Source organism: Gopherus flavomarginatus, chromosome 2 (genome assembly GCF_025201925.1).
Source record: "Gopherus flavomarginatus isolate rGopFla2 chromosome 2, rGopFla2.mat.asm, whole genome shotgun sequence".
In the NCBI taxonomy this organism is placed as follows: domain Eukaryota; kingdom Metazoa; phylum Chordata; order Testudines; family Testudinidae; genus Gopherus; species Gopherus flavomarginatus.
In genome coordinates, this window is record NC_066618.1 from 267,175,775 (window position 1) to 267,203,714 (window position 27,940).

Below are 27,940 nucleotides of genomic sequence, written 5' to 3' on the forward strand. Positions count from 1 at the left end.
TCTCCATCACTTGCAATTTTAAAATCAATATTTTATTTTTTTCTAAAATTCTAGGAATTATTTTGGGAAAGTTCTATGGCCTGTGTTATGCAGGAGGTCAGATTAGATCAGGGATTGGCAACCTTCAGGGATTGGCCTGCAGCTCGCCAGGGCCTGTTTGTTTATCTGCCGCATTCGCAGGTTCGGCTGATCACGGCTCTCACTGGCCGCGGTTTGCGGTCCCATGCCAATGGGAGCTGTGAGAAGTGGCGCGGGCCAAGGAATGTGCTGGCCGCCGCTTCCCGCAGCCCCCATTGGCCTGGGATGGCAAACTGCAGCCAGTGGGAGCCGTGATCGGCTGAACCTGTGGACACGGCAGGTAAACATACTGGCCCAGCCCACCAAAGTGCTTACCCTGGCAAGCCGTGGGCCAAAGGTTGCCGATCCCCGGATTAGATGATCACAGTGGCCCCTTCTGGCCTTAAAATCTATGAATGTTTGTCTGTCTCAGAATGAATACTCTAGGAAGCCCGACTGTGTCTTGCAGGGGATAGAATGAAGCTGCCATAGTGAACTGTATGTTAAAATGAAGATCATGTAACAAACGTAGCGTAATTAATAAAATACAATTACAGCGTAAGAAGATTTAAATTAAAAGGCTTACAAACATAATCCTAATAAGCAAAGTTAGATCTTTGGAAATTGTTAAAAGAGGCTGCTGGAAAGGACTGTTGACAGATGAAATGCTCACCAAAATCAAATGCATCAAATATAAGTAACTTACAAAGAGAGTCCTATAGTATTTCTTTTCCAGATAGCAAAGGAGCTCTGTGGCAAAAACAGTTCTTGATAATACAAGGGTAAAATTACAAAAAAAAAATTAGAATGAATAATGTGAATACATCCCCATGGCCATAATCTTGGCAAGTCTAGTTATTTATGCTAAGAAAGTGAATTATTTATTCATTTTTACGACAGGACTGACCTTTGGAACAACAACAGATGGTAATTCTCCGGGTTTATTTCAAAGTATGACAATTTCTGTTGATGTATTTAGTCATAGTTCATGTAAATCAGAATTTATCTTTTCTTCTTGTATTCGCATTGTCTCTATTTGCAAAGTACTTAATTTTAGTGGTGTGTTAATTTTAATATGGCTTAGTTGCTTAATTATGTAAAAAACTATTACAGTAGCGTCATCAGAATATCTCTGAGAAACCCCGCTTGCCAAGGTAAAACTTTTTTTATGTAAGCGGGAGGGTAATTTCATTGCAAATATAAGTACATTTTGGTGGTTGGTTTTATAAATAAGCATATCAGGCAAGAAGGATGCGTCTTTTAATTCTGAAATCTAAACACTACTGATCCAAAGCGTTTAAGTATCATCTCACAACTTCTTTTCACTTAACATAAACAATGCATTATTTTCAGTTTAAACAATATATCTGTGTAGATAATTCATAGATTTTTTTTTTAAGGCCAAAGGGGACCATTAAATCATTTACTTTGATCTGTGTATCCCAGGCCAATAAATTTTACCACTTACCGCTTTGTTGAGCCCAATAACTTGTGTTCCAGCACATCTTCCAGAAAGGCATACTGTATGTCTATATAAACATTCTAAACTAACTGTATGGCAATTTACAGCTTACTTTGTCTCTTACTTCTTTACATTATCATATGGTACTCAAGAACTTGGGTGCAACTTCAGATGCCATTGAACCTCGAGATCTTTGAAGGCCAACACACTGGCATTATATTTGCTATCTGATTACTACCTATTTGCCACTGGTAGTTTGAGTAGTTCAGACAAACTGAGAAGCAGCTCTGGAGAAATTAGCATATTAGGAGTGCAAGGAAAAGTGAATACATTCATATGCCAGAGGCATTTAAAAAAATCTTCCTGTATTACATTTCAACATATCTATAAGTTATTTCAATATGTCATTGATTGAGAGAGTTTTCTAAGAACCAGAAAATGTTTCTCGCTCACTCCTAATCTCCTGGATACAGGTTTAATTCCACTACATTACAAACTACACTGAACTTGAAAATACAGTAAAAGCTTTGTTGTCTGGCATGTTGGGGAATATGGGTGTGCTGGTAAGTCAAAAATTTGTGTTAACTAAGACGGAGGGAGTTTGGGTGCAAGATGGGGCCTGGGGTGTGTGTGCGGAGTACGGGCTGTGAGAGGGAGTTTGGATGGGGAAGGGGGCTCGGGGCAAGGGATTGGAGTGTGGGAGGGATTTTGGGATGCTGGATCCGGGCGGTGCTCACCTTGGGTGGCTCACCACGAGCGGTGACATGTCCTTGCTGCTCCTAGGCGGAGGCATATCCAGGCGGCTCTGCGTGCTGCCTCCATCTACAGGTACCGCCCCTGCAGCTTACATTGTCCGTGGTCCCCAGCCAATGGGAGCTGCGGAGCCAGTGCTTGGGGTAGGGCAGGGGCAGTTCACATAGCCCGCCATCCATTCCTCTGCCTAGGAGCAGCAGGGAGATATCACCACTTGCAGGGAACCGTCCGAGGTGAGCACCGCCGGGATCTGACACCCTGAAACCCCTCCTGCATCCCAACCCGCTGCCCCAAGCTCTCTCCCAGAGCCCTCACCCCACACCACCTCCTCAAATGCTGGTTTCTAGTGTCTTCCAGTTGGTAAAGTGCCAGGTAACACAGCTTTTACTGTACATTGGGTAAAATATTCAAAAATTCCTATGTCCCATTTTCATAAGGGGAGGTTGTATGATTTAACTGGGTGCAGAAACACTTGACAATATACAGGGCCTGCCCTCAGTGTGAGAAAATTATGACTTTAGAGTCATATGACTGTTACATCTGACTGCATATACAGTATTTTTATTTTATATGTTCTGTGTATTTTTATTAACATTTTATACACTTTACATATTTGCGTGGGTAAGGTACTCATGAGGAAGGCCATTTTGTATTGTTAATGAAAAATTTTTAACAATGGGATGAGAACTGTAAGCTAAATATAATAATTTAATTGTGTACCTAGCATGATATTGACTCCACTGGACAGTTGTTGGGAAATATGAATGAAACTGGGTCTTATTCTAGTTCCTTTGACACTCCACTTATTGCTTCCTTTCTAAACAGGCTATGTCTAGAGATAATATGAGTAAATTATCAATTGCTAAGTCAGTCGTTCATCCACTTTTGAATTTCATCATAAGGATGATACTTACCCATATATGCCACATCATTCTTTTAATGCAGCACTGTATCAAAAGCTGCCTTGAAGTGTAAGTACATTATATCCATTGTCTCATCCCTATCAATTCATTGTCATTTTTTAAAAGACATTAATATGAGGGTATGTCTATACTGCAATGTAACCAGGGCCGTCCTTAGGCATAGGCAACATAGGCAGCTGCGTAGGGCACCTGAAAATTTGGGGCACCACTGGGTCTTAGTGTCCACCCTCTTGTTTTCCAATCCCTGTTTTGACCCTTCCTGCAGGCTCCCACAGATGGCTGCTCTAGCCTGGTGAGTCTTCCTTGGGAGGGAATCTAGTAGTTAAAAGTGAAAAAACCTCCAGCCTGCCAGACCCATTAGCACAACATTGAAACTGTTAAAGAGACATTCAAGGGGTAATAAAGCCATTTAACGGGCATTTGCCAACCCCAAGGTATATACTGACAGGTTTCAGAGTGGTAGTCCTGTTAGTCTGTATCAGCAAAAACAAGGACGAGTCCTTGTGTCACCTCAAAGACTAACAAATTATTTGGGCATAAGCTTTTGTGGACTAGAACCCATTTCATCAGATGTCCACGAAAGCTTATGCCCAAATAAATTTTTATACTGTCAGTTTCTGACTTTACTGACAAAAACAGTTGTGCATTAATGTAATATTTACACAGAACATGTCAGTCTACAGGACCTTAGTTTAAAATTTGCTTTAAAAATATTTCATTAGTGAGCTGGTGAAGATTATAAAATCACATTTCTAAAAAATTGTTTGCATAGAGTTTTAGATGCACAATCATCTTTAGCCTTAAATGTGTGGATCTTCACACATAGGTTTTTAAATAAATCCTTCAAAAGACCTCCCTTATCTAAAATACACATTTTAATTACTATAGTTAAAAAAAAAAAGTGCTTCCAAGTCTTCCTGTCCTTTCTGTCCATCCCTTCACCACCTCTCCCTCCACTCCCCACTGAAGAGAGTCCTTAAAGGGACAACAGTCCTTCCCTTTCAGATAGCTGAACAAAGAGTTCCCTTTCTTTACTTCTGACTATCCGACAAACTAGTTTTAAAGGAACCCTCCAGCAAAATCAGTACCTTAGTAAGACAAAATCCTTGTTATACCTAAAATCTTTGGAAACATATTTTTTTAAAGTTGGTGAAATTTCATAACCATGTCTCTTGTTATGGAGATCACACAAAGTAAATTACTGTTCCCTTTTTCTAAAAGCAATGAACATTGTTATGAACACACTAAATCTGTCTGATTAATTTAAAAGAATGTCTTTGTTTCAGTGAGTTAAATATGTAGTAATCTGGAATGCTGGCTTAAGATTTGAGTACATTTAAAATATAAATTCAACTTAGAAATACTGATGAAGAAAATGTAAAACAGAGAAGAGCTGCATCATGTATTCCATTATATGTAATGTTGTATTCAGCAGGACAGCTGACTCACCCTTACTATGAAGTTTTTGCAAATAAATCTCTGACAAACTTCAGGGCATATCAAAAAACCTGTGACTGACATTTTTTATTCCCAAATTTTAGTGCTTTTAATTAGGTACTTTCTTCATGTCCATTCTGCATGAGGGAGAGTGCATGGAAGTCTCTGCAGGGATCTCTGCCACCATGAGGCAGGCTGGGCATCTCATTATCCTTTGCTGTCAAGTCCCTCCTCCCCCTCCCCCACCAGGCTGTGAGCTTGGGCTGCCATCCGGCATAGGGGCACCAGTTTAATAATACTGCCTAGGGCCCCATAAATCCTAAGGACGGCCCTGAATGTAACCCCAGGTTTAATGGGACTCGGACTCTGCTGAGCCTGAGTTAGAGAACCCAGGGCTTGAGCATCTACACTGATTGTTAATCCTATGTTAAGAATTTCCTAACATGGTCTCGAACCTGGGCCTCTGGAGTCCACGCTGTAGCATGCAGACCCAGAGCCATATCCCAGACTCTCTAGCACCCTCCTATTGCATTGTGGGAAAACTTGACTGTGCATCATGCACATTACAGGAAGTTAGAACAGCTCGCCAGCACAACGCCAAGCAGCCTTTTCTGTCTGTGTGTGCCCAGCTACTGGAGCCAGCAACTTGGCAGAGGCAACTTTTTAAAACTTCTCTTGTACTTTTACTCCTATGTCAGGAAATGGGCAGAGCTTCTATGATGTAGTGTTGAATGTTTCAGTGGCATTTTCTGACCTGCCAAAGGAACCTGACACAGGTTATGATGGAGGAGGAGGAGGAAGCATATCCAGGGATGGGAGACTCACACTGGCTGATGCTGTTCATGACACACTATATAGCAGCTAATGCCCGTTATGTGTACTGGCTCTTCTGGTGCAGGGCCACAAGCACGGACTTGTGGGATCATATAGTCATGCAAACCTGGAATGACCAGCAGTGGGTCCAGAATTTTCTCAAGTAGAAAGCTACATATTTGGAGCTTTGTGAGTAGCTTGTCCTGACTCTCCAGCATAAAGATACATGCATGCAGGCGCCTTTGCTGGTCCAGAGGTGGGTTGCTGTAACCATGAGGAAGCTTGCTACTGCAGTTCCATTGCCACCAGTTTGGTGTTGGGAAGTCCACCATGGTTGAAGTGCTGGTGGAGGTTTCTGAAGCAGCTGGATATGTGGTTTACCCGAGGGTGGCAGGCATAAAAGGTATTCCTGAAGTTAAGTGCTGGCTTTAAGAGAATGGGGTTTTCAATCTGCACTGGGGTCATTGATGGGACTCGTGATTATAGTTTGCCCTCCTCAAGGAGCAAATGAGTGCATAAACTGCAGAGGGTACTACTCCATCATTATGCAGACCTTCATGGACCACAGAGGTCAGTTTATGAACATCAGCGTGGGCTGCACAGGGAAGGTTAATGATTCCAGAGCTTTTTGCAGATTGGTAATCTACATTGGTGGACAGGCTGGGACACTCTTCCCACCAAATAACATTGTCATAAATAGAGTTACTCTCCTCACCATTATTCTGAGGGATCCTGCATACTTTTGTCTTGGCTTATGAAATCATACCCAGACTTAAGAGGCTGTGGGCAAAGATGGTTTAATGACACTGTCAGCATGTGTAGAATGGTTATTGAATGTGCTTTTTGCAGATTGAAATCCCATTGGAGATGTCTACAGACCCATTTGGATTCCAGTGTCATCAATGCTGTCTGGGTTACTGCAGCTTGCTCTTCGCAATTTTTGTGAAGTCAGAGGTGAATGGGCCTATCACAGTGAGGGGCTGCTGAATTGATATGCTCAGCCAGAAAGTGCAGCTGTCACAGCTGGAGCTGGATGCACCCAGGCAACAGAAGTCAGAGATTCTTTGTGCTACCACTTAATGGACTTGCATGGCCCAATGGAAGAAGCGGAATAGTGCCTTTATGAATGCACTTTCGAGGGATGAAGTAAAATGAATTGATTGTGTGTGGTTACAGTGCTTGGGGAGGGGTAGGGAGTTGATTGCCATGCAATGAAATTATGAAATGGTGGGGTGGGAGGTGTGGATTGATGTAAGGAAGTGATTGAAGTGTGGATTGCTGGAGGATTCTCAGAATCAGCTGGGAAGACCAACGCACTAACATCAGCATTCTCTGAGCAGCCAGCATCAGCAGTATAGAAGTGCAGGTCATGAAACACCAGCTCCACTGCGTACGTATGCCTGACACTCGCCTCCTGAAGCAAGTACTTGTCTCTCAGTTAAGTCAGGGTAGAAGGGCTCACGAAGGGCAGCAAAAGTGTTTCAAAGACAGACTGAAAGTACGTCTTAAAAAGGGAGGCATCAACCCAACAAACTGGGAGGGCTTGGCTCGGAACAGAACACAGCAGCATCACACCATACATCAAGCCACAGCCCACTCTGAGGAGAACAGACATGCTCATGAGACGGAGGAGGAAAGAAAGGGCACAACAGTCCAGCCAACAACTATGTCTCCTCCAAGATTAAACCTGCCACTTCTGTGGGAAAATCTGCAGGGCAAGAATTGGGCTCCTCAGCCACTTAAAAACTCACCAATGAACCCCCTTGTCAGACATCATCCTCACATCAAGGGGTAGCTGAAGAAGCTATATGTACTGAAGAATAGTGTTTGCATACGAATTCCTAATTGTTCCTTATCATTTGTTTACCTCTATTTTAAATACACATTGAATATGATTTGATGCAGTGGTGCAATAAACTTTGTTCATGAAATAAAAAGATTTATTTATAAATATGTATTTTAAAAGAACAACATTTACCCATTGGCTGGCAGGCAGGCCAACTGCCAAAACCACACCAGTACACCTGTAACAATAGAACCTTAAAAGCCTGGAATAGGACAAGACATAAGATTATTCTCTCAAATAGCTCAGTGCAGGAGCATAGAAAAAATCCTTGTGGAATTTCAAGGGCATAAAATGTTACTTTTCCAGTGTAACTTTGATATGTTGTGGGAGGGATGCTTCAAACTGCAAAAGACTCCTGGACACAAGTTGATTCATTGCAGCAAAAGAAATGCAGAGACAATGATGATTAAAAATTCGAAGCTGTTTTTTGTTTTCTAAGAAGTGCAGAATTAGTTGGATTGGGAGTTGGGCGTGGTCAGTGGCCGTGCTACAAAAGCTTTTTCTATCATTTCAGGCCTACCACATTTTGGAGGACATAACAGTTCTTGTGGTGCCTGAATTGCAAAGGGAAATGTTATTCCAAGCTGCTAATGGAAAGCCTGCAGTGTATGCAATCAAAGTATTAAAATGTATAGTGACTGAAGAGCACATCAGTGAGTGGAATGGGCTGCTCAGCTACTGAAGTGGCCCTGGAAAATGATGCCTTTCACTGAAATGCGACTGTCTATCTGGAATTCCTGCTGCAGGGCAAGTTTGCAGCTATCAGCACCTAGGATTGGGTCAGAATTTATGAGAGATCAGCAAGATTCTGTGTTAGTTTCCACGTGGCTTAGCCTGTTATAGCTGCATGCAAACACACAGAACTCCACAGCCATTCTCCTTACCCCCACCACAATTCAAAAAATTCAAACTCCAGTCAAATTTGGCACAAATTACTTTGTCCCTGTGGGCTGAATGGACTACCCATAATTGAAATGGACTAGCTTTGTAAATGGAAAACACTTCTCCGCCCGCCTGCAGTTCAGTGTTTCCAGGCAGCTTGTTACATGATAGAGTAGTTAAAGCACGGTGTATTTATGGGCATGGTAATATAAGGTGGTGGCTATTTTTAGGAAAAAGGAATAGCCCTAGCAAAAATCTCTACCTTCTCAAGTAAAAATACACTTTCCAAGTGTTCTTACTGATTGCATTTCCCAGTTGCCATTTTGAACTGCACGTGGTGAAGGGGGAAGAGTGGGGGAAGCCAAGCTGCTGTTGGCATACAATCCACCATTAGCAGGTATGTGCTGCTAGCTGGTGCCTGTAATAACTTTTGCATTGTGTCATATATTGGCAATCCCTCCCATTACTGTATTACTAAACATTCAAATGGAGCCAGAAACTTGCCGGGCTCAGGAGCAGTTTTTGTCCCTTCTGTCTGTTGCTGGCTCCATGGTGGGTTGTTCCTGATGGAGAGCATCAAACAGCTCCTCCAAGTATGGCCTCAGGCTGTGTTGCTGGTTCTCCTGCTATAAAGCCTCCTTTGGGACGGATTTCAGCAACTGTAACTTCACAGTCCTCACTTGGCACCTGTTGCTGGGTCTCTTCAGTTCCCATGCTGGATTTTGAGGCCTGCAGGGTGCCATCCTGGCTGACCAGGTTATCCTGCACCACTGTTGGCTCCGTGTTTGGCGCAGTGGCCAGCACCCAGTCAAACTTCTTGTAAAATGAGCATAACGTCAGCAAGTTGCCAGAGGTGTGGTTCTGGTCTCTGGTTGTGCTGTAGTCAGCCTTGAGCTACTTAATCTGCTCCCTGCACTGGTCACCGATCTGGTAAAATTGCAAAGCTGCCAGCTTCTTTACTATTTGTTGGTATACATGGTCATTCCTGGTATTTTTACGGAAGTCCACTGTTTTGCTGGCCTTACACCAGAAATTTACCAAGAGCTGGCTGTACACCCCTGGCCATAAAGCAGGGTGCTTTACTAAAGACTGTTTTTGTTCAGTCTCTGTTGCAAACACAGGAGTCTCTCTTCTGGTGTGTTTGCAGCGCGATGGTCAGAAGACAATGGAAGGCTTAAACATTGACTCATTGAGCTGATGCATTCCACCAAGGAGGATTGCTTCTCTTTTCATTGGAGTTGATTGAAGATTCTTGGGATAGAGAGGAAAAGGAAATTGGCCTATGTGATTGTGGGATACTTTTAGCAGGCTCCCAAGACCGAAGTCGGAGGTGGGAGATGGGGAAGCAATGGGGCCCAAACCCTGGGTTCCAGATTGATATGGGATCAGACCATACACCTGTGTAGGGTCCTAGGTCCGAGCCCAAGTCTGAAGGATTTGTGTGTAGATGAAAGTGGGGTTTGGGCTTAACCCTGATTCTGAGCCCAGGCTTACATTGCAGTGTAGACATACCTTGAGTAGTTAAGTGTGAACTGTGCTTTATAAATCCTTGCTATCTGTTTTACTAGTCGTCTCTGTGTCCAAGAATTTCTCTTGCGCTCGCTTTTCTCTTTCCCCCACACCCATTGCTGTAGTAGTTTTCCCAGTACTGCGATTACGCTTATAGTTTCCTTTATCTTCCGCCATCCTTTTAAAAACATGGATATCTGGGTCAGTGTCTCTCCACTCTCTAGGTTATACCGTTTTGAAGTGATAAAACTCTACTTAGTTACTAGGTCTTCTTTAGTCTTGCTTCGAATTCTGACTTCAGAGATACTGGCTCTTGGAGCCCTCGTGTTGGTTGCAGTTTATTTTCTGTCTGTTATTATGTGACCCTAAGATTTCATTTTCCCATCGAAAATGTATATTTGTGCTGCTGCTTCTGCTTAAAGTTTGCCGCACATACTAGCCATACCAGGGCCCTGTTGTGTTAACTGCTCTACAGACTCAGAGACAGCCCTGGGCCCTGCCATAAACAGTTCACAATCTAATAAATACATGTAACTGCTCTTTCAAAAGTACCTAAGGTTCCACTGACTTTCAATAAAACTTAGGCTCCTAAATGATTTAGGCACTTTTGAAAATTTTACCTGAGGCCTGCGAGTCCTACTCTCTCTGGTACTATTTAAAAATGAAAAAAATCTCAGGCCAATTTTTTTTTAATTTTATTTTAATGCGTATCTAACGGTAGGTGGCTGAATAGGGAATTAGGAGCCTAAGTGGCCTGATTTTCAGAAGTGCTAACTATGAATACCAGGGCACTTTTATTTAGGTGACTTCTTAAGAAATTAGGCATGGGATTTTCTAAAGTGCCTAAGATATAGTCAGGTGCCTGAAACCCATTGATCTTCAAAAAGAGCTGGTCACCAACTCCTTTGAAATTCCCAGACAAGGAGCTTAACTTCAGTCATGTACTTTTTAAAAATCTCAATTCAGAACTCCAGGCACCTGACACCACTCATTGGCTGGGAGAGCGATTGCACAGGCCGAGAATTTGCACAGGTTGATTACATTTGTGATTCTTGTCCAGGTGTGGTCTGCTGATTCTTTGAGAAAACAAGCATGGGAAAGAGGGGAAAGATCCCCTCCATCTTCTCTTTGCTGCTTTAAAAGGGGGGTAGCCATGCTGACAAAACCAGATACGCTGCAAGAGCACTGGATAAACTGAGACAAAAATTCCATTGCCCAAACCCAGCACAGTGAAACATGCAGCTTTAACAATCACTGCTTCCTCAGCCAGCGAGAACAAGACATTTTACCTGGAATGACTTGGAGATGGTTGTACTAATGTGAAATTCCCTCAAGCATTCTCTGAAATTAGGAAGGAGTTTATAGCTAAAATCTTCCCATCAATCACAGCTTTTTTCTAATGAACAAAACCATTTATATTAAGATTGCTTATTGCTGAGCATCTTTTGATTTCTTTCTTTTACATAGAAAAATCAACCAAACCTAGAGTATAACTCTTTTGTAGGCTGTGTCTTTTTGCCATGAATTGCAAACTTGAGGGGTGGAACTATTTTAGTACATGAACATCATTTTTCAGCATTTTCAGTTTTTATAAAAAAGGTTTTATCTTTTATTATTTAGCGATCAATCCTTGAGGTCCCTACTCAGTTTGCCTAAGTAAGGGCCAAGTAAGGAAGCAGTCATTGATATCAATGGCTGCTTTGCCTCAGGGAAGATTGACTAAAAATCTCAGGTTTCGGATCTACATCAGCATATATTTGGTTGCACGTATTTGCCTATTTCTGTAACACTTCTGAATGGTTGCTCATGAGTTCTGGTTAAAGAGGTTTTATAGTAAAGACATTCTTCAGGGCATTTACATCCATCTCCTACATGTCTTAGTCTGAAAATGTGTCTCTCTTTTTTCTTTTCTTTTTTGACCAGGTCAACTAGAACAGTCTCTGTAGTGCAGAACTCTCATAAATGTGAAGCAAACCATCCACCATTATGTTTGGCACTAAAAGGTCAGTTTCTGTATTCTGTTTTTCATCATTCAAAAAATGTATAGTGAATGTGACCATACTGTGAAGCGTTATTTGTGGTAAATATAATATTATGCAAGGTACATAAACAGGATACATTGCTATTGTTGTATTATCTGTTTTTTCCCCTCCTGCTGTATAGTCCCTTAGTTCTTTTTCATGCAGGGAGCAATATATAAACAGAATTATATTACAGCTACCAGAAGCACAATGTGACACCTCTAGTGTATGAAATAGAACATTTATATTAGTATCAGAGTACATCCAGCATTCAGAAGGAGAGATGCTGGAAATACACAAAATGGAGTAATACGTATCCCATTTTCATGAGTGCAAACGTATCATTGCGGGGTCCATAGTAATGGGCTTCTAAAGCTGCAATTTTGTGGATTTCCATTTCTTGCTGATTGTGTTTCAGGGTTGTGGGAAGTTAAAGCTTGTGCCAGATCAAATGATTCTACTCAATGTAATATTTATCCCATGAATTATGCTACAGTTAAACTGGGATTGATATTTGATTTATCAGTGACATAATTTAATCTGTAAACCACTGGTTTCAAAGCATTTTGTTCTTCTACTATCTCTTTATTTCTTCAGAGTTTTACAATAAAAGGCCAACAACAGGTTTCATCCATTTTATCCATCCAGTGGCCTCGGAATTTTATTCTTTTTATTCACCCTCAGATTGCATCTTAAATATTATGTAAATGAAAATTTCCCATACAGATTCCTTTCTGAAAGCCAAACACTTCTGTGTTGTATATGATAAGGTCAAATACATGCCAAGAATTATGTGAGGTATTGTTAGACCTTGGGTACAATAAGTTCTCACTGCCCACCTGTGAGATGCAGCTATTATGTAACATCTGTTTACTGTGTGTTCCCTACCTCAAACAGCTGTGCATCATGTACAATAGGTAAATGGTTCACTATATTCTGGAAGGATAGGGACAGAGTAGACCTTCCTGGCATACTGTAGATTTCTATGTATAAAGTGAGGAAATGCCTTTGACTAGAAAGATAAAAAGGGTAAAATGTGTCATCACACTGTGTTATTTTCAATAGATCGTGATCCCCTTGTTCAAATACTAGAAAATTGTAATGTGTTTAGGTCCAAATTTTGAAATGTGGCCATTAATTCTGGATGCCCAAATTTTGGGTGCTCATTTTAGAATACTCAGAGGTGCTGAACCTGCTAACCTCACAGGTTGACCCTCCCCCAAAAATCAGTGGGTACTTCTTTGAAAATTTCAGACTTCATATTTAATTGTCTGCTTATGGAAAAATACTGTTTGCAAGGAAATGTTATGTTACATAAAACAATTAACTTATGGAAAAAAAGAAGTAAGAGTTTCTTTTCCTCTAAAATGAAATCTGAATGAGTTCTAATATTGTGATGCCAATTATAATACAAAAGAGTTATTTTTAACAAAATCACAGCACTTTGATTTAAAGCCTAAACTCTCTCGTCATCAAATTGTCAAAAGCTACCAGGTATATTGTAGCTGAACTCTTTTATTTCTGCCTATTGCTGTGTTTTATGTGCAAGGTTTGCATTCAGTGAATCATATCTATTTGAATTAGTCCTGACTGAATAATAAAGTTGAAAAAAGCAATTGTTCTATTAGAATAATTTTTTCAAACATGCAGCTTCTGAGGAAGGAAAATATTTCTAAGATGCTTTATCACAAGCCCCATTGACAACAGGTACTGACATTTTTAACAATAGATATGAATTCCCCTTCATTTCAGTTTAATTTAAGAGCTGATCCCATGCCTTTAAATACTAAACTGTCGTAAGTGTTTTCAGTATTCCATTCTCATCTTTTTTATTTACCATGCGAATTTCTCTGTGATTAATTGAATCTACAAAAGGCACCAGCATGGAACTAGCAGAGTTGAGTATTTTTTCTCCCCAAATGAGTGTCTGATGTGATGTTTTATTCATGCTACATACTTACTCCAATTTTGCAAAAGCAATTTTTCATACTGTGGCCCAGACCATCCCTTTGTGGAAAAACCCGTAGAAGGGGAGTCGTGGGTAGAGTTTATATGAGCATTACCTTGCAGAGATCCCCTTCAGACTATCCTATTGGCATGGGGTGGGATTTTCCCCATCCATAGAAGAGCCTATGTGGTCTGCTGCCATACCTGGCAGTGCATCTGCGATTTACAGGAGGGTCTGGCTAATAGCTCTATCTACCTTCCATTGAAGGAGTTAGGCTACCAGGGATATCCCAGCTCTGACTATCTCTGGGTTCCCAAGCAGGGGCTACACAGAAGACATAGTATAACCCAAGGCTCCTATCTTTCTGAACTTATCCCATATGGCTGGAGGAGATTTCTATTCATTGGCCTGCAAACTCTCCATGCTGTCCCCCAGTACAGACCCTGCAATATATCATGATGTCAAGGGGGGAGCTGCCACAGAGGCAATTGCGGTCCCTGTATTCCTCTTTGTATCATACAGCACATTGACAGCACAATAATAAGTAAACCTGGAATAGGCTTCCCCGGGAGGTTTTGGGATCCCCATCATTGGAGGTTTTTAAGAACAGGTTGGACAAACACTGTCAGGATAGTCTAGGTTTACTTGGTCCTGCCTTAGCTCAAGGGGCTGGATTTGAGACTTCTTGAGATCCCTTCTAGCTCTACATTTACATTCCTATGATGCTAAATCAGTGCAGGCTCAAAATTTAACTTAATTGAAATTGTTAGTTTGGTTGGAAACATTTTCTGGATTCCATGTGTGTTTATAAACTCCATCAGTCCTTAAGAAATTTGTAACAAGCATAGCTATAACTGGTATTTCTGAGGGAGACACATAACAACAATGGTTTGTGTCTTTGTGCTCTCTGCTGCTGGCTGTTTATTAGCAATTAACTAATACATTGTGGGCTGCTTTAGTTCCCCTTCCCTCCCCCCGTTAGATGGACCTGCATGATTCTCCCAAAGTGGAGACAGAGGACTTAGATGGAAGTCCACAGAGTTCAGGAAAGAGCTGGTGCAGGACTGGTGTGTTTCCTTTTTGGATAGATTGTAGAGGCCTTTGCCTTAGAGGAATAGGACTGGATACAACTGAAGATGATTACTTCCTGGAAAATTAGAAGCTGGATAAAAAAAGCGAAAGGTCTCCGTGACACACATGATCACAATCTCTTGTTGCAGGAAGTTGTGGGTGTTCCTTTTTGAGCTCTTCTTTGTGAAAACCCATTTGTTTCATTTAACTTTTGTCCATAAGATGTAGTTTTACCCTGAGGCAGATGAACAGTGAATATGGGCCAATCACTTTCCACTAAGTGTGTGTCTACACTCGTGCATAGTCATGTGCGTTATTGTGCCATAGCCCTCCTACTGTCCTCATCTGAAGTACATTCCTGAAGCTAGCATGCATAAGGGATGTGGGTATGTGTACACCTCCGCTGTGGCATGGTCTTGCACTTCTATAGTGCAGTGTGGATTGGGGCAAGGAGTGTGCACCAGGTCACAGGTACTGATAGTCCTTTAGGGCCATTTGCCCAATGCACAGATCACTTTGCTGTCTGATGCTTACCCAAGGTATAAAGGTCCCTGATCACCCATTGCCAGCAGTACTGGGCTACACTGAGCAGTTTGTTCTCCTATGAACTGTACTCCATGAACTGGAGCATGTTCCAAGAGCTGCTGCCTGGTCTCTGGAGCACGCCAAGGTGCTGATTAATGTGTGGGCAGAATACTCCATCCTCCATAACTTTGCCTGTACCAGCAGGGACAAACACCTGTATTTGGAGATTTCACAGAGGCTGGAGGAGGCAGGCATTCACCAGACTCTGTCCGTGTGCTGGGAACACATCAAGCACCTCAAGCTCCTGTACCAGAGGGTGAGGGACTCGTATACTCACTCTGGGAGAGGACTTAGCCCTTGCTAGCCTCATTGTACTGTGGGATGCTGGTGATGGGCAGTGTGAGAAGGCAGCCCAGGCCTCGGAGATAGTTCCAGAGGAAGCCATGGGAGATCCAGAGGATTCCACACAGCTACCCGGCAGACCCTGTTGAGGAAGCCCCCTCTGAGGAGCCTGGGGAAGACCCCGAGCTGTGGCAGGAACAGGGATCCAAGTCTGGTAAGTTGTAATATGCCCCCAAACACCTGGTAAATATCCCCTCTTGCTCTGGTAATACATCTCTGAAGCCAGCCCCTTCTCCCTACCCATGCTCCACCCTGACATGGTCCCCAAACAAGACATGGCTGGAAAGGGGTGGTCGGGAGGGCTGTTCTCTGTTCCTCTTCCATGGGAACTCAGTCACTTTCCTCGTGAATTGCCATCAAGTCCTGTAAATCTAATCCAGCAAATTTTTGTTTTAGAAGAATTTGAAGCTGGTTCCTCAGGTTTAACGGCAGGACAAATGTGCTTGGTCTCCCTTCAAAGCTCACCAAACCTCTCCACTCAGCAATATGAAGAGGGGTCACCACTATCAGAAACATCTCTCTTGCACAGGTGGCCAGCTGTTCTCCACAGTACTGGAAAGCCACTTTTCTTTTCCATTCTGGGGTAACTTCAGTACAGCTATGTTCTCCAAGTGATGGCCAGCTTTTAAAGAAGAGAAAGGTGACTTGGTAACATTACCCTAAAGAAACCAAACCCCAGCCCACGTAGTCCATCCATGCACTGTAAACTTTACATCCGAATAAAATTAATTCATGTATCTTACTATTTTTAACATCAGCTCTTTCCTTGTGGGCTGCAAGAGTAGCCTGAAGGAAGGAGACTGTAACAGCTGTGTTCTTGGATTCTAAGTAGTATCAATGTTGTGGCCTTTGGCAGCACAGTTGTGTTATGTGTGGGGGAGGGGAGATTTAGGTACTTTCCAAAGAAAAATGAAATATTATGCTACCCTTGTCTTTGACTTGTTAGGACATTCTGATGCCAACAGAGAGCCTATTCCACTGGGAGGACAGAAGTGGCACTGCAGAGATAGCAGAGGAAGACGCCAAAGGACTCTGGAGGACCTGCTTGTTGATATAGACAGAAGGAGTCAAGGGTAGCCAGGAGAGGATTGGGCTCGAAGGATGAGGCATTCCTGCACAGAGAGAACAGGATCTTGCACTCATGCAGTCTCTAGTCCAACTTGTGGTGGAATGCTTTTGAGTCCTGTCTGATGCCATGGACACTGCTCCTCTGTGGGAACAGGCACTACATGTTGCTCCTCCAGCTGCTGTGCAATCTGTTGCTGAAGTGGTGAATCCCAGTTCCCCTGCCAGGGAAAAGCATGCTGGACACCTGGCACCACATCCTCCTCAGTCACCTGAAACCCCTCTTGGAAGAATCCCTCCAGTGTTTTAAGGAGGGGAATGATAAGCCTGACCTAGTCCCTATTGTCTAGCCTGTTTTCAACCCCCAAATCCCACTCAGGACATGTCTACATTTATCCTCCCATACAATATTCCATGGCTGTCCCCCCCACTTGTCAGGAGGAGGGGGAGGTGAGGGGTGAGGAGATGTCTCCTGAGGGGATTTGGCTTTTTTTGTTTGTTTGTTCATTTGTTCTTATTACAAACTGTTCCATGTATGTCTGTAAATAAAAGTTACTGTTTCTTCACTTGTGTCTGTATCTTGTTTTCTGAGTATGATACTTGATATTTCCCAGAGATTTGGGGTTAGTAACAGGATTCGCAGCACGTGACTGTGTGATTTCTGTAAAAGTCTTGTGCCAAGGAAATGCTAACAATTCTATCCCTTCCCAACCCTTCCCCATGCACCTCAGCTATTAAGAAAAAATAAAAAAAGTTCATGGGTTCAATGAAGTATACTGTGGTTGTCTAAAGCACCACAATGAAAAACAGAGGAGAATTTTATTGAGAAGTCTTTGTCTTGCTTAATAATAAAAGTGAACAGAAAGAAATCAGAACTAAACTAACAGTGAAGATACCTGACACCGAGCGGTATTTTAAGGACACATCCACCTGCACCAAACAAATACCACTGGCATCTAATGCCATGGGACCAATCATAGAATTGTAGAACTGGAAGGGACCTCGAGAGGTCTTCTAGTCCTGTCCCCTGAACTCATGGCAGGACTAAGTATTATGTAGACCATCCTCTGTTTGTCTAACCTGTTCTTAAAAATTTTCAATTATGGAGATTCCACAATCTCCCGAGGCAATTTATTCCAGTGTTTAACTACACTGACAGTTAAGAAGTTTTTCCTAATGTCCAAATTAAACTGCCCTTGCTGTAATTTAAGCTATTGCTTCTTCTCCTGTCCTTGGAGGTTAAGGAGAATAATTTTTCTCTTTCCTCTTTGTAACAGCCTTTTATGTACTTGAAAACTGTTGTTATCCCCCCACCAGTCATCTCTTCTCCAGACTAAAGCTATCCGATTTTTCATTCTTCCCTCCTAAGTCATGTTTTCTAGCTCTTTGATAATTTCCGTTGCTCTTCTCTGACTTTTTCCAATTGTTCTACATCTTTCCTGAAATGTGGCACCCAGAACTGGACACAATACTCTAGTTGACACCTGATCAGCACATCAACTCTCTTGAACTGTTTTTCCCTTTAGACTTGCCTTCCATGGGACCTTAACTACTAACTCCCTGAGTTTGCTAAAGTCTGCCTTCTTGAAATCCATTGTCTTTATTGTGCTGTTTTCCCTCCTATCATTCCTTAGAATCATGAACTCTCACATTTCATGATCACTTTCACCTAAGCTGTCTTCCACTTTCAAATTCTCAACCAGTTCCTCCCTATTTGTCAAAATCAAATCTAGAACAAACTATCTCCTAGTAGCTTTCTCCACCTTCTGAAATAAAAAATTGTCTCCAATACATTCCAAGAACTTGTTGGATAATCTCTGCCCTGCTGTGTTATTTTCCCAATGGATGGCTGGATAGTTGAAGTTTCCCCACCATAACCAAGTCCTGTGCTTTGGATGATTTTGTTAGTTGTTTAAAAAACTCCTCATCCACCACTTCTTCCTGGTTAGGTGATCTATAGTAGACCCATACCATGACATCATCCTTGTTTTTTAAACCCCTTTTATCCTTACCTAGGGACTTTCAACAAGTCCGTCTCCTTTTTCTATCTCAACCTCAGTCCAAGTGTATACAATTTTAATATACAAAGAAATACCTCCTTCCTGAACAAGCTGTACCCTTCTCTACCAATATTCCAGTGATGTGTATTGTCCCACCTGTGATGCCAACTAGATTGTAGTTGTTTATTCACTAGCATTTCTAATTTTTCCTGTTTATTCCCCATGATTCTCACATTAGTATACAGACATCTAAAATACTGATTTGATTCCCCACCTCCATTCTGTCTTGTCTCTACCTTATCCCTACTTGTCATAAACAGATAGCTAAGGGTTAATGTCTCTTTCACCTGAAGCACCTGACCAGAGGACCAATCAGGAAACCGGATTTTTTCAACTTTGGGTGGAGGGAATTTTGTGTCTAAGGTCTTTGTCTGCCTGCTTTCTCTGAGCTTTGGAGAAGTAGTTCTACTTTCTAGTCTTCTGTTTCTAAGTGTAAGGACAAAGAGATCAGATAGTAAGTTCTATGGTTTCTTTTCTTTGGTATTTGCATGAATATAAGTGCTGGAGTGCTTTGATTTGTATTCTTTTTGAATAAGGCTGTTTATTCAATATTCTTTTAAGCAATGGACCCTGTGTTGTATCATCTTAATACAGAGAGCACATTTGTATGTATTTTTCTTTCTTTTTATATAAAGCTTTCTTTTAAGACCTGTTGAAGTTTTCTTTACTTCAGGGAAATTGAGTCTGTACTCACCAGGGAATTGGTGGGAGGAAGAAATCGGGGAGATCTGTGTGTTGGATTGCTAGCCTGATTTTGCATTCCCTCTGGGGGAATAGGAAAGTACTTTTTGTTTCCAGGATTGGGAACAGAGAGGGGGAATCTCTCTGTGTAGTTTCACAGAGCTTGTGTCTGTGTATCTCTCCAGGAGCACCTGGAGGGGGGAAGGGAAAAAGGATTATTTCCCTTTGTTGTGAGACTCAAGGGATTTGGGTCTTGGGGTCCCCAGGGAAGGTTTTTCAGGGGGACCAGAGTGCCCCAAAACACTCTAATTTTTTGGGTGGTGGCAGCAGGTACCAGGTCCAAGCTGGTAACTAAGCTTGGAGGGTTTTCATGCTAACCCCCATATTTTGGACGCTAAGGTCCAAATCTGGGACTAAGGTTATGTCACTACTATGAAAGCCCATGTTCCCCTGGATTCCGACCCTTCTCTCAGGTCTCCATATTTTTGACCTACCTGTGGGCTTTTGTCTCCTGCTCCCATCGAACCTAGTTTAAAGGCCTCCTTTGTAGGTTAGCCAATCTGTAGCCAAATATGCTCTTCCCCATCCTCAATAGATGGACCTCATCTCTGCTTAGCAGTCCTTCTTGTAATAGCATCCTGTGGTCAAGGAAGCTGAAGCCCTTCTGACGATACCATCCTTGCAACCAGGCTTTCACCTCCAGGATGCATCTGTCTCTTCATGAGCCCCTACCCTGGACCAGAAGAATTAAAGAGAACACTCTCTGTGTCCCCATCTCCTTCACCCTTATTCCCAGAGCCTTGTAGTTACGTCTGATCTGCTTAGGGTCACACTTGCAATATCATTAGTGCCCACATGGATGAGTAGCATGGGGTAGTAGTCAGAGGGCCAGATGATCCTCAACAATCCCTCCATAACCTCTTGGATATGGGCCGCTGGCAGGCAGTATACTTCCCAGGAGGCCATGTAGGGCTGACAGATGGGTGCCTCTGTCCCCTTCAGAAGCATCACCAACCACCAATACCCTACATTTCCTCCTGGAAGTGGTGGCTGCGATTCTACCAGCTTTGGGGGTTCATGGCTTCTCCTCCTCCACCTTTGGGGGTGATTCCTCATCACTTGTTGCTAGAGCAACATAATAGTTCTTCATCACCATGGTGGGTGTGTTGAGAGTAGAGGTGGAGCACTGCCTGCTGCCAGAAGTAACCAGCAGCCAGTGTCCTCCCCCGGTGGCATGACAGCAGTGCATAGCACTTGATAAGAGCTACAGTGTCAGAGAGAACTGTGTGGAATGAATGTCTTAAGTCCCTCCCAGAACCTTACAGAACTGTTCTTAATAACTTTAAACAATGCTTCAGTGCTCCCTATAAAACAACTTAAAACAGAGCAGATAACATATGGCAAAACATTGCTATGGCATTAAAGTGCACTAACAGTCTTCACAGCACAAAACCACAGCCAAAGGTATTAATCTCGAGGGTCCGCCCCCAAATGGCTGCTTTCAGTTAGTACATTACCTGTAAGGAATCAAAACCCATCAAAGTATCTAACAACGGAAATACATGGTGGTGCTCAATTGAGAACTTTCAAGCAGCACCATAGCATCGCAATAGTGTACCTTGACAGTCCCAAGTCACCTTCTGACTCTCCAGTGTTCCATTATGTATGAGCGCACAGCATCACAAATTTCCCTGGCCTGTTGGGAACCAGGAGCTGTGTGCACAGTGTGGGATTTGTCTACCTGTAAAGGTTTGGAAAACAGAAGTGCCCTGTGCCCAATCACTATAGCAGTATTCTCTTTTAGCCTCACATATATTATGCAAAGCACAGTATGCCACAATAAACTCAACTGTCTTGGCCATATTGGAATCCAGATGGGTCTAAAGGTGTCCCCAGTGGGTTTTCAGATTCCCCAACGCACACTGCACCACCATTCTACAGCTACTCAGTCTGTAGTCGAATTCCCTTTTTCTTGGATCAGCGATGTTGGGGTAAGGTTTCATTAGCCACAGTAGTAGAGGGCATGTGGGATCCCCCAAAATATGTCTGCACAGAAACACTGTACATTGTCACATCGTTTTGTGGGAATAAAGTCCTTTCTTCCCTCCTGTAATACAGTCCCAACCTCCTAAGCACCCTGCTTTCATGGACCTTTCCCATGTGTCCCAACTTTGTGTTCGTGAACCGATCTCTGTGGTCTACTAAGCTATGGAAAACCAGCAAGTGGTAACCTCTGCAGTTTACATATTCACTGACCCCTTTTGGTGGGCAAAGTATAGGGATGTGCGTTCCATCAATGGGCCCCCACACTGTTTGGAAAACCCATCCTCTGAAATCTTGCTATAATTTCAGGGACTTGGGTTATGGGAATCACCTGTGGGTAGATCGCAGTATTGATAGTGTAGCAGACTGTACAATTACTGCCCTGACAGTTGACTTCCCAGTCCTAAACTGGTTGGCAACTGGCCAGTAGCTGTCAGGTGTTACCAGCTTCTGAAGGCAATAACCACCTACTTCTGTACTGGTATGGGCTTCTGAAATCAAGTGGTCTGGCACTGGAGAGTTGTGAGAGCAGCTTGCACCAACTTCATGACTGCCTGCTTCCTCATTCTGAAATTCTGCAATCACTGTTCGTTATCCCCGTTTTCCAAGACTGTGTTCCTACCACACTATGCTGGTTGTCTGGGATCAGAAGTGGAGTTCCACCTGTGGCATTCAACACATCTGTTTCATGAGACACAAGTGGATTTTCATTCCCCTTCCCCTGGTCAGCCATCTTTGCTGTCTGAAATCTCTTTGGACTGATTCAGTCCAGAGTCCAGCATTGCACCACATGAACATTTGCCCAATGAGCGGGAGCAGAACCACATCTTCACGGACTTACTTCATCTCTCCAATGGAATTTGGCAGAAGGGCGCGATGTCAGAGAGATGCAGGAGTGCTCGATCAATTTTTTATAATGTACGTGCTGACAGCCATTGAACCAAACTACAAACCTTGTATATAATGGAAACTCTTCAAGCTAGGGGGTGCGGCATCACACCTAGTTCCAGTACTTATGGGAGGTTCCATTGTCAAATGTGTGTAGGTGATGCACAGTGCTAACAATATGCAGCAAATCTGTTCATAGAGCATCTCCTGTGATGCACAGGAATCTGGGATACTGCCCCTGAAATGTTAGTGCATCACTAACATTTCAGGGGCAGTATCCCAGATTCCTGTGCATCACAGGAGATGCTCTATGAACAGATTTGCTGCATATTGTTAGCACTGTGCATCACCTACACACAGTGATTGAAAAGGGGCATGGTGGATGAGGTTACATACACCTGTGTGCAGAGTGTACCTGTGCCTAGCACTGTGTATGTGAACACTTGGTGCAAGTATGGAGAACACGCACAAGTAACTGTCCACTTGAAAATATAGACATACCACTGCCCCCTAAGGGTAAATTAAAAGAAAAACTGTTCCGTTTTGCATTGTCATGCTTTCAACCATCTACTAAAGGGTCTTCTGGTTAAAAATGTAAGCATCAGACTAGCCTTTTGTATTGTACCATTGTAAATCCTGAGATCCTTTTCTGCGGTTAGCCCCAGAGCCGTCAAACCTGTCACTTTGTAACTTCTCTTGTTTAATGTCACCACTTCGCTTTGTAGTTTATTGGTAGAGGAAAGAGGCATTAGTGTCCACTGCCTACACCAAAGATTGAAACACCATATCATCCCATTCATCGTTAAGCAGAACTCCCCTTTGAACTGGATAGTTTTCTGAAAAAGAGATGGGATGATACAGTCCACAGCATTATGCTTGAGGCTTGATCCTGATTAATTCTATTCCCATGAGTAGTCCCATTGCTTTCACATAGTGGGCATCTGTGCCACATGTTGTGTGAAACCAAACACTGCATTTATGCCTGAGATTACTAATGGCTTTGTAAGGTATGTTGCGTTTTAAAGTAAATTTGTGGCTTAACATGTAGACTGAGATTCATATATAGACCTTTGGCCTCACTCCCTATGCCAGTTGCCACTGGAGTGCTGAGGAATCTCAGTGTGGGCAAGGAACACTTCCCAGTGCAAGTAGAGTACCGGCGTAAGGGGACGAGAGCTGAGAAAGCATTGTTCTAAGTCAGCCATATAAATGTTGGCATACTGAGGGGTATAGCAATCTTGCTGACTTGAAGGTATAAATTGTCTCCAAATCTGAAATAGTTATGGGTGAGGACAAAGTCACAAAGTTCAGCCACCAGGTTTGCCATGATGGTATCAGAGATGCTATTCCTTATGGCTTATAGTCCATCTTTGTGTGGAATGTTGGCATAGAGGGCTTCTATATCCATAGTGGCTAGGATAGTGTTTTCTGAAAGATCACCAAAGGATTGTCGTTTCCTCAGGAAGTCAATGATGTCTCGAAGATAGCTGGGACTGCTGGTAGCGTAGGGCATGAGGAGAGAGTCTACATAGCCAGATAATTCTGCTGTCAGGGTGCCAATGCCTGAGATGATAGGGCATCCAGGATTCCCAGGTTTATGGATTTTGGGTAACAGGTAGAATACCCCTGTAGATTTGTAGATTTGTTCCTGTGCTGCTTTAGGGAGTTTCTTGAGCAGATGATGTACCTTCTTTTGGTAATCCACAGTGGGTTCAGAGGGTAATGGCCTATAGAATGTCCTGTGGGTTCAGAGAGTTGTCTAGCAGCCTCTTGTTCATATTCCAACCTATTCAGGATGACTACAGCACCTCCTTTGTCAGTCTTTTTTCTTATGATGTCAGAGTTGTTTCTGAGGCTGTGGATGGCATTGTGTTCTGCATGGCTGAGGTTATGGGGCAAGTGATGCTGCTTTTCCACAATTTCAGTTGTGCATGTCGACGGAAGCACTCTGTAGAAGTCCAGTCTGTTGTTTCTACCTTCAGGAGGAGTCCACGCAGAATCCTTCTTTCTGTAGTGTTGGTAGGAAGCTTCCTGTGTGTTAGTGTGCTGTTCACCTTCGAGTGACTGGCTTTGCAACTGTAATAACATTCTTTTAATGTAGTATTTTTGTGTGTAATCTAGAGTAGATTCTCTAGACTAACTTCTGAAGGCAGCACAGATTCTCAGTGACTGACCGGAGGTCCAGCTTCTGGTAGCATTAGATCTGTTCACATTGTCACCTTTAAATTTTGCACATCCCCATCCCTCTCATTTTTCACCATATCTGGCCTTTCCATTTTTCCTTCCTTTTTCCTCTCCCTAACTCACGTCCCCTCAGCCTGTCCTCTCAATTCTTAACTTCAGTTCTAATAAGTAAAGAAAATATCTAGGTAAGAAGTACGAGGATGGGAATGGGGAAGGGAAGAAAACTGGAAAGGACCCATGAGAATGTCATGTCTTATTGCTTAAAAGAAAACACTCTCTGTTTATCAGAGACTTATATAACATTGACCAAATGCATTTATATTTGAAGATATGGTTACAATATTTTGATAAAAAGTGACTAATTGGTAAGACTTTTGGGGAAAGATTCTTCCAAACCCCTTAAAGCAAGTGGTCTGAGACACTTGTGAATAAATTCTGCACATGCCACTGCAAATCTGGTTTTCCCTACCATTTTCTGTTGCCACCACCAACAGCCCTGGCATTTTGTTGGTTGAGTGACAATACAAGCCCCCTTTCTCTCAGCTCCAATACTCTCAGCTCTAAACTCAGCTCCATCACTATGATGACCAAAGTAACAAATGTCAAGGTGTAGCTGATGCTTCTCAAGCAGGGCCATCTGGCTCCTTTCAGCCTCTGCAGCTGCTCCAAAAGCTTTTAAGATGCCTCTGCTATTATCATGAAGATGGTTAAGGGAATGGCTGGACAACTTTGCCCTCCTGACAACAAAATTTCTTTTGACTCATCTTTGCTGTGCTTAAGCCAATCGTATGTTAAAGTACAAGTTCCTTGCATAACCCCAATGATATCCACAAGGCATATTTATAGAACAATAATAAAAAAGTTCCAGGTGGTATGTATTTGGCTAAACTATTGATATTTAGTTAAAATCGTGGGCCCGGCTGAAGTGAATAAGAATTTTGCCAAGCCACGATTTTGACATTAGAGACTGCCTTTACTTACAGATATTATGTAGATCTGCATATATTATGGTCATACAGAAAAAATTCACTATTTTTTCTTTTGCTTAGCACAGTTTGGAGGAGAGATGAAAAGTGCTTAATTGGTAAGACTTGAGATATGCTGAAATCAATGAGAGCAGAGAGTACTTAGGTCCTGACTCAGCAGTCCATCCCTATCCAGAAAAGCACTTAAACATATACCTAAGTACTTTACTGAATAGGGGTAGACTTAAACATGTGCTTAAATTCTTCGCTGAATTGGGCCCTCAGTGCTTTGTTTTGAGTCCTTAGTATGCTAATAGTTAGCTCTGATTCTGGATATAGCTCCAATTTTACTAGAACTGTTGTTCTTGTCAGCTTTTGGCCTCAAAATATCTGGAATCTCATGAGTACAATTTATCTTAATGGCAACATCTTTGAGATCTGCTGGTCCCACAAGATACCAGCCATGATCGTTGAATTTTACTGAGACTCTTTCTCAAGATGATCAGTGCTGTGAAACCTGAAACCTAGCCCTGATTTGGAGCAATCCTAGTTTCCTCTTAATCTGAATGTGAACCCTCCCTCCCCAATCTATCTGAAATGCACATGTCTGGTAACCAGTGTCTGATATAACACAGCAGCAGTCTCTAGGCAGGATCACAATACAAATAATAACTGCCTATTCTCTTTCAGATATAGAAATAACAGCACTTCATCTTTGGCCAAAAGGAGACGTTTCCTGATTAGGATGTCTAGTAACTTGCTCACTTAGGTATTTTTCTGCTGCTTTCTGCTGCCCTCTAAGCATCACAAGTGCATTGTAATGAAATTTTTTGTAATATTTTGCAGGTTTTTCAAACACTCCTTGCAATAAATATTTTTTTTAGTTATCTTCATTTCTTCAAGTGCTTTTTTGTCCCAGCCCACAAATTATTACAGAGTCTTTCATTTGTCTTTTTGAACCTTTACATCATAACAAGAAATCCCAACAATCTGATTTTTTTGGTGAATTCTATGATGTAACTGTAATAGCTGCATCCAGTAACAGCTGCATTTTTATTTTTATTTTATTTTATTTTTGTGTATAATGCCCTAAGGGTAAATTTTATAAGTGGAGAATAGGAGCAATCTGCACAGATGTTATTTGATAATGGGATTTGTTCATGCAGTTCTCTAGCACCTTTTAAAGGCTCAGATTGGTGATTTACTTTATTATGACGTTCTAGAAGATAACTGGTGTAGTATCTTCAGTGAGTATTTGGTAACATGAACCTGTCAGAAGCAACTAAGCGACTGTGTCTGAGACTGTATTGCACCAACTGCAGATGGTACAGATGGTAGACATATGTTGTCTGCTGTATATTTTTATAGGGTATGATCATAAATCATCCTTTTCATTTATACTTTAAACTTCTTTTCATTAACTTAAGGGAAGAGTTAGCACTGCTGGTTTTCTGGCAGGGAGTCTACCTACAACTTGGTATGCCTTGTGTGTCTAGCTAATGGTGCTTTAATGGAAAGTTTTAATTAAGCACATGTCTCTGCATGCAGAGCGGAAATCAAAGGCTTTTGGGAAACTCTACTCCAGACTCACTTTTGTGAGAGCACCAGATTAATTTAAATTAATTGGAATATATATTTTAAATATTGCTAGAGAAAGAGAGAGCAGCTGCCATGTAAAGGAGGGTTTACAAATGTTAGTCTGTAGACATTTCTCTTATAACCCATTTTCTTTCCATATCTGTTGGAAAATGTCAATGAACGCAGCAGCATTATTCAGAGCAGTGATGTTAGATACAGGACTGTGGCTGACAACTGCCAGTTTGTATTTCATTATCCTTCTAAATTTTAACTAGCTTGGGAATACTGGTAGCCGATGTAGTCAGTGGTAAGAATATTTTTGATTTGCTATTCATGCAGCAGTTCCTAGTCCACTAAACATCCAAGTATATAGTGTTGCCATTTTATTGCAAGTTACGTGATATTTGTATTGTTCTTAAAGCCTAAGGTCTTGGAGTCAGGTGGCTTACAGGTCAGTTTTTATTTAACAAAAATGTCAGTTCGTAGCCCTCAAGATTGCAGAGGAAAATTTGAAAACAGGAAAGGAGTGTAACTACAGCCACAAGGCAAACATATGTTTTTTAATAATATGATTTTTCATCTATTCATTTGTGGAGATCTGAGTCATGATTTTTGAATGCTTGTGGTTGGCAGTGCTGAGTATGGGCTGATCATGCCTATCTGTTTCGAACAAATGACAATGCCAAGGAATACAGTTTTAATCTTGGACACGGTGCCATTGTGCTAGGCACTGGGCATACACATCATGTGAGACAAAATCTATTTGTCTTGATCACCAGAGTCTGTTCATGTCCTCTGTTGGTTTTGAGTGTAGCCAGACACAACAT

The 27,940-nt window shown here is 42.2% G+C and overlaps 1 protein-coding gene across 1 annotated transcript in view; it reads left to right on the forward strand.

Annotated features, from left to right (window-relative positions):
* OXR1 (oxidation resistance 1) overlaps nt 1-27,940 on the forward strand; it is a 536,651-nt gene that overhangs the window by 55,912 nt on the left and 452,799 nt on the right. The window contains exon 3 of the mRNA XM_050940739.1: nt 11,606-11,685. Coding sequence (XP_050796696.1) covers nt 11,669-11,685 — 17 coding nt within the window. The 5' untranslated portion in view covers nt 11,606-11,668. The remainder of the gene's footprint in view (nt 1-11,605; nt 11,686-27,940) is intronic.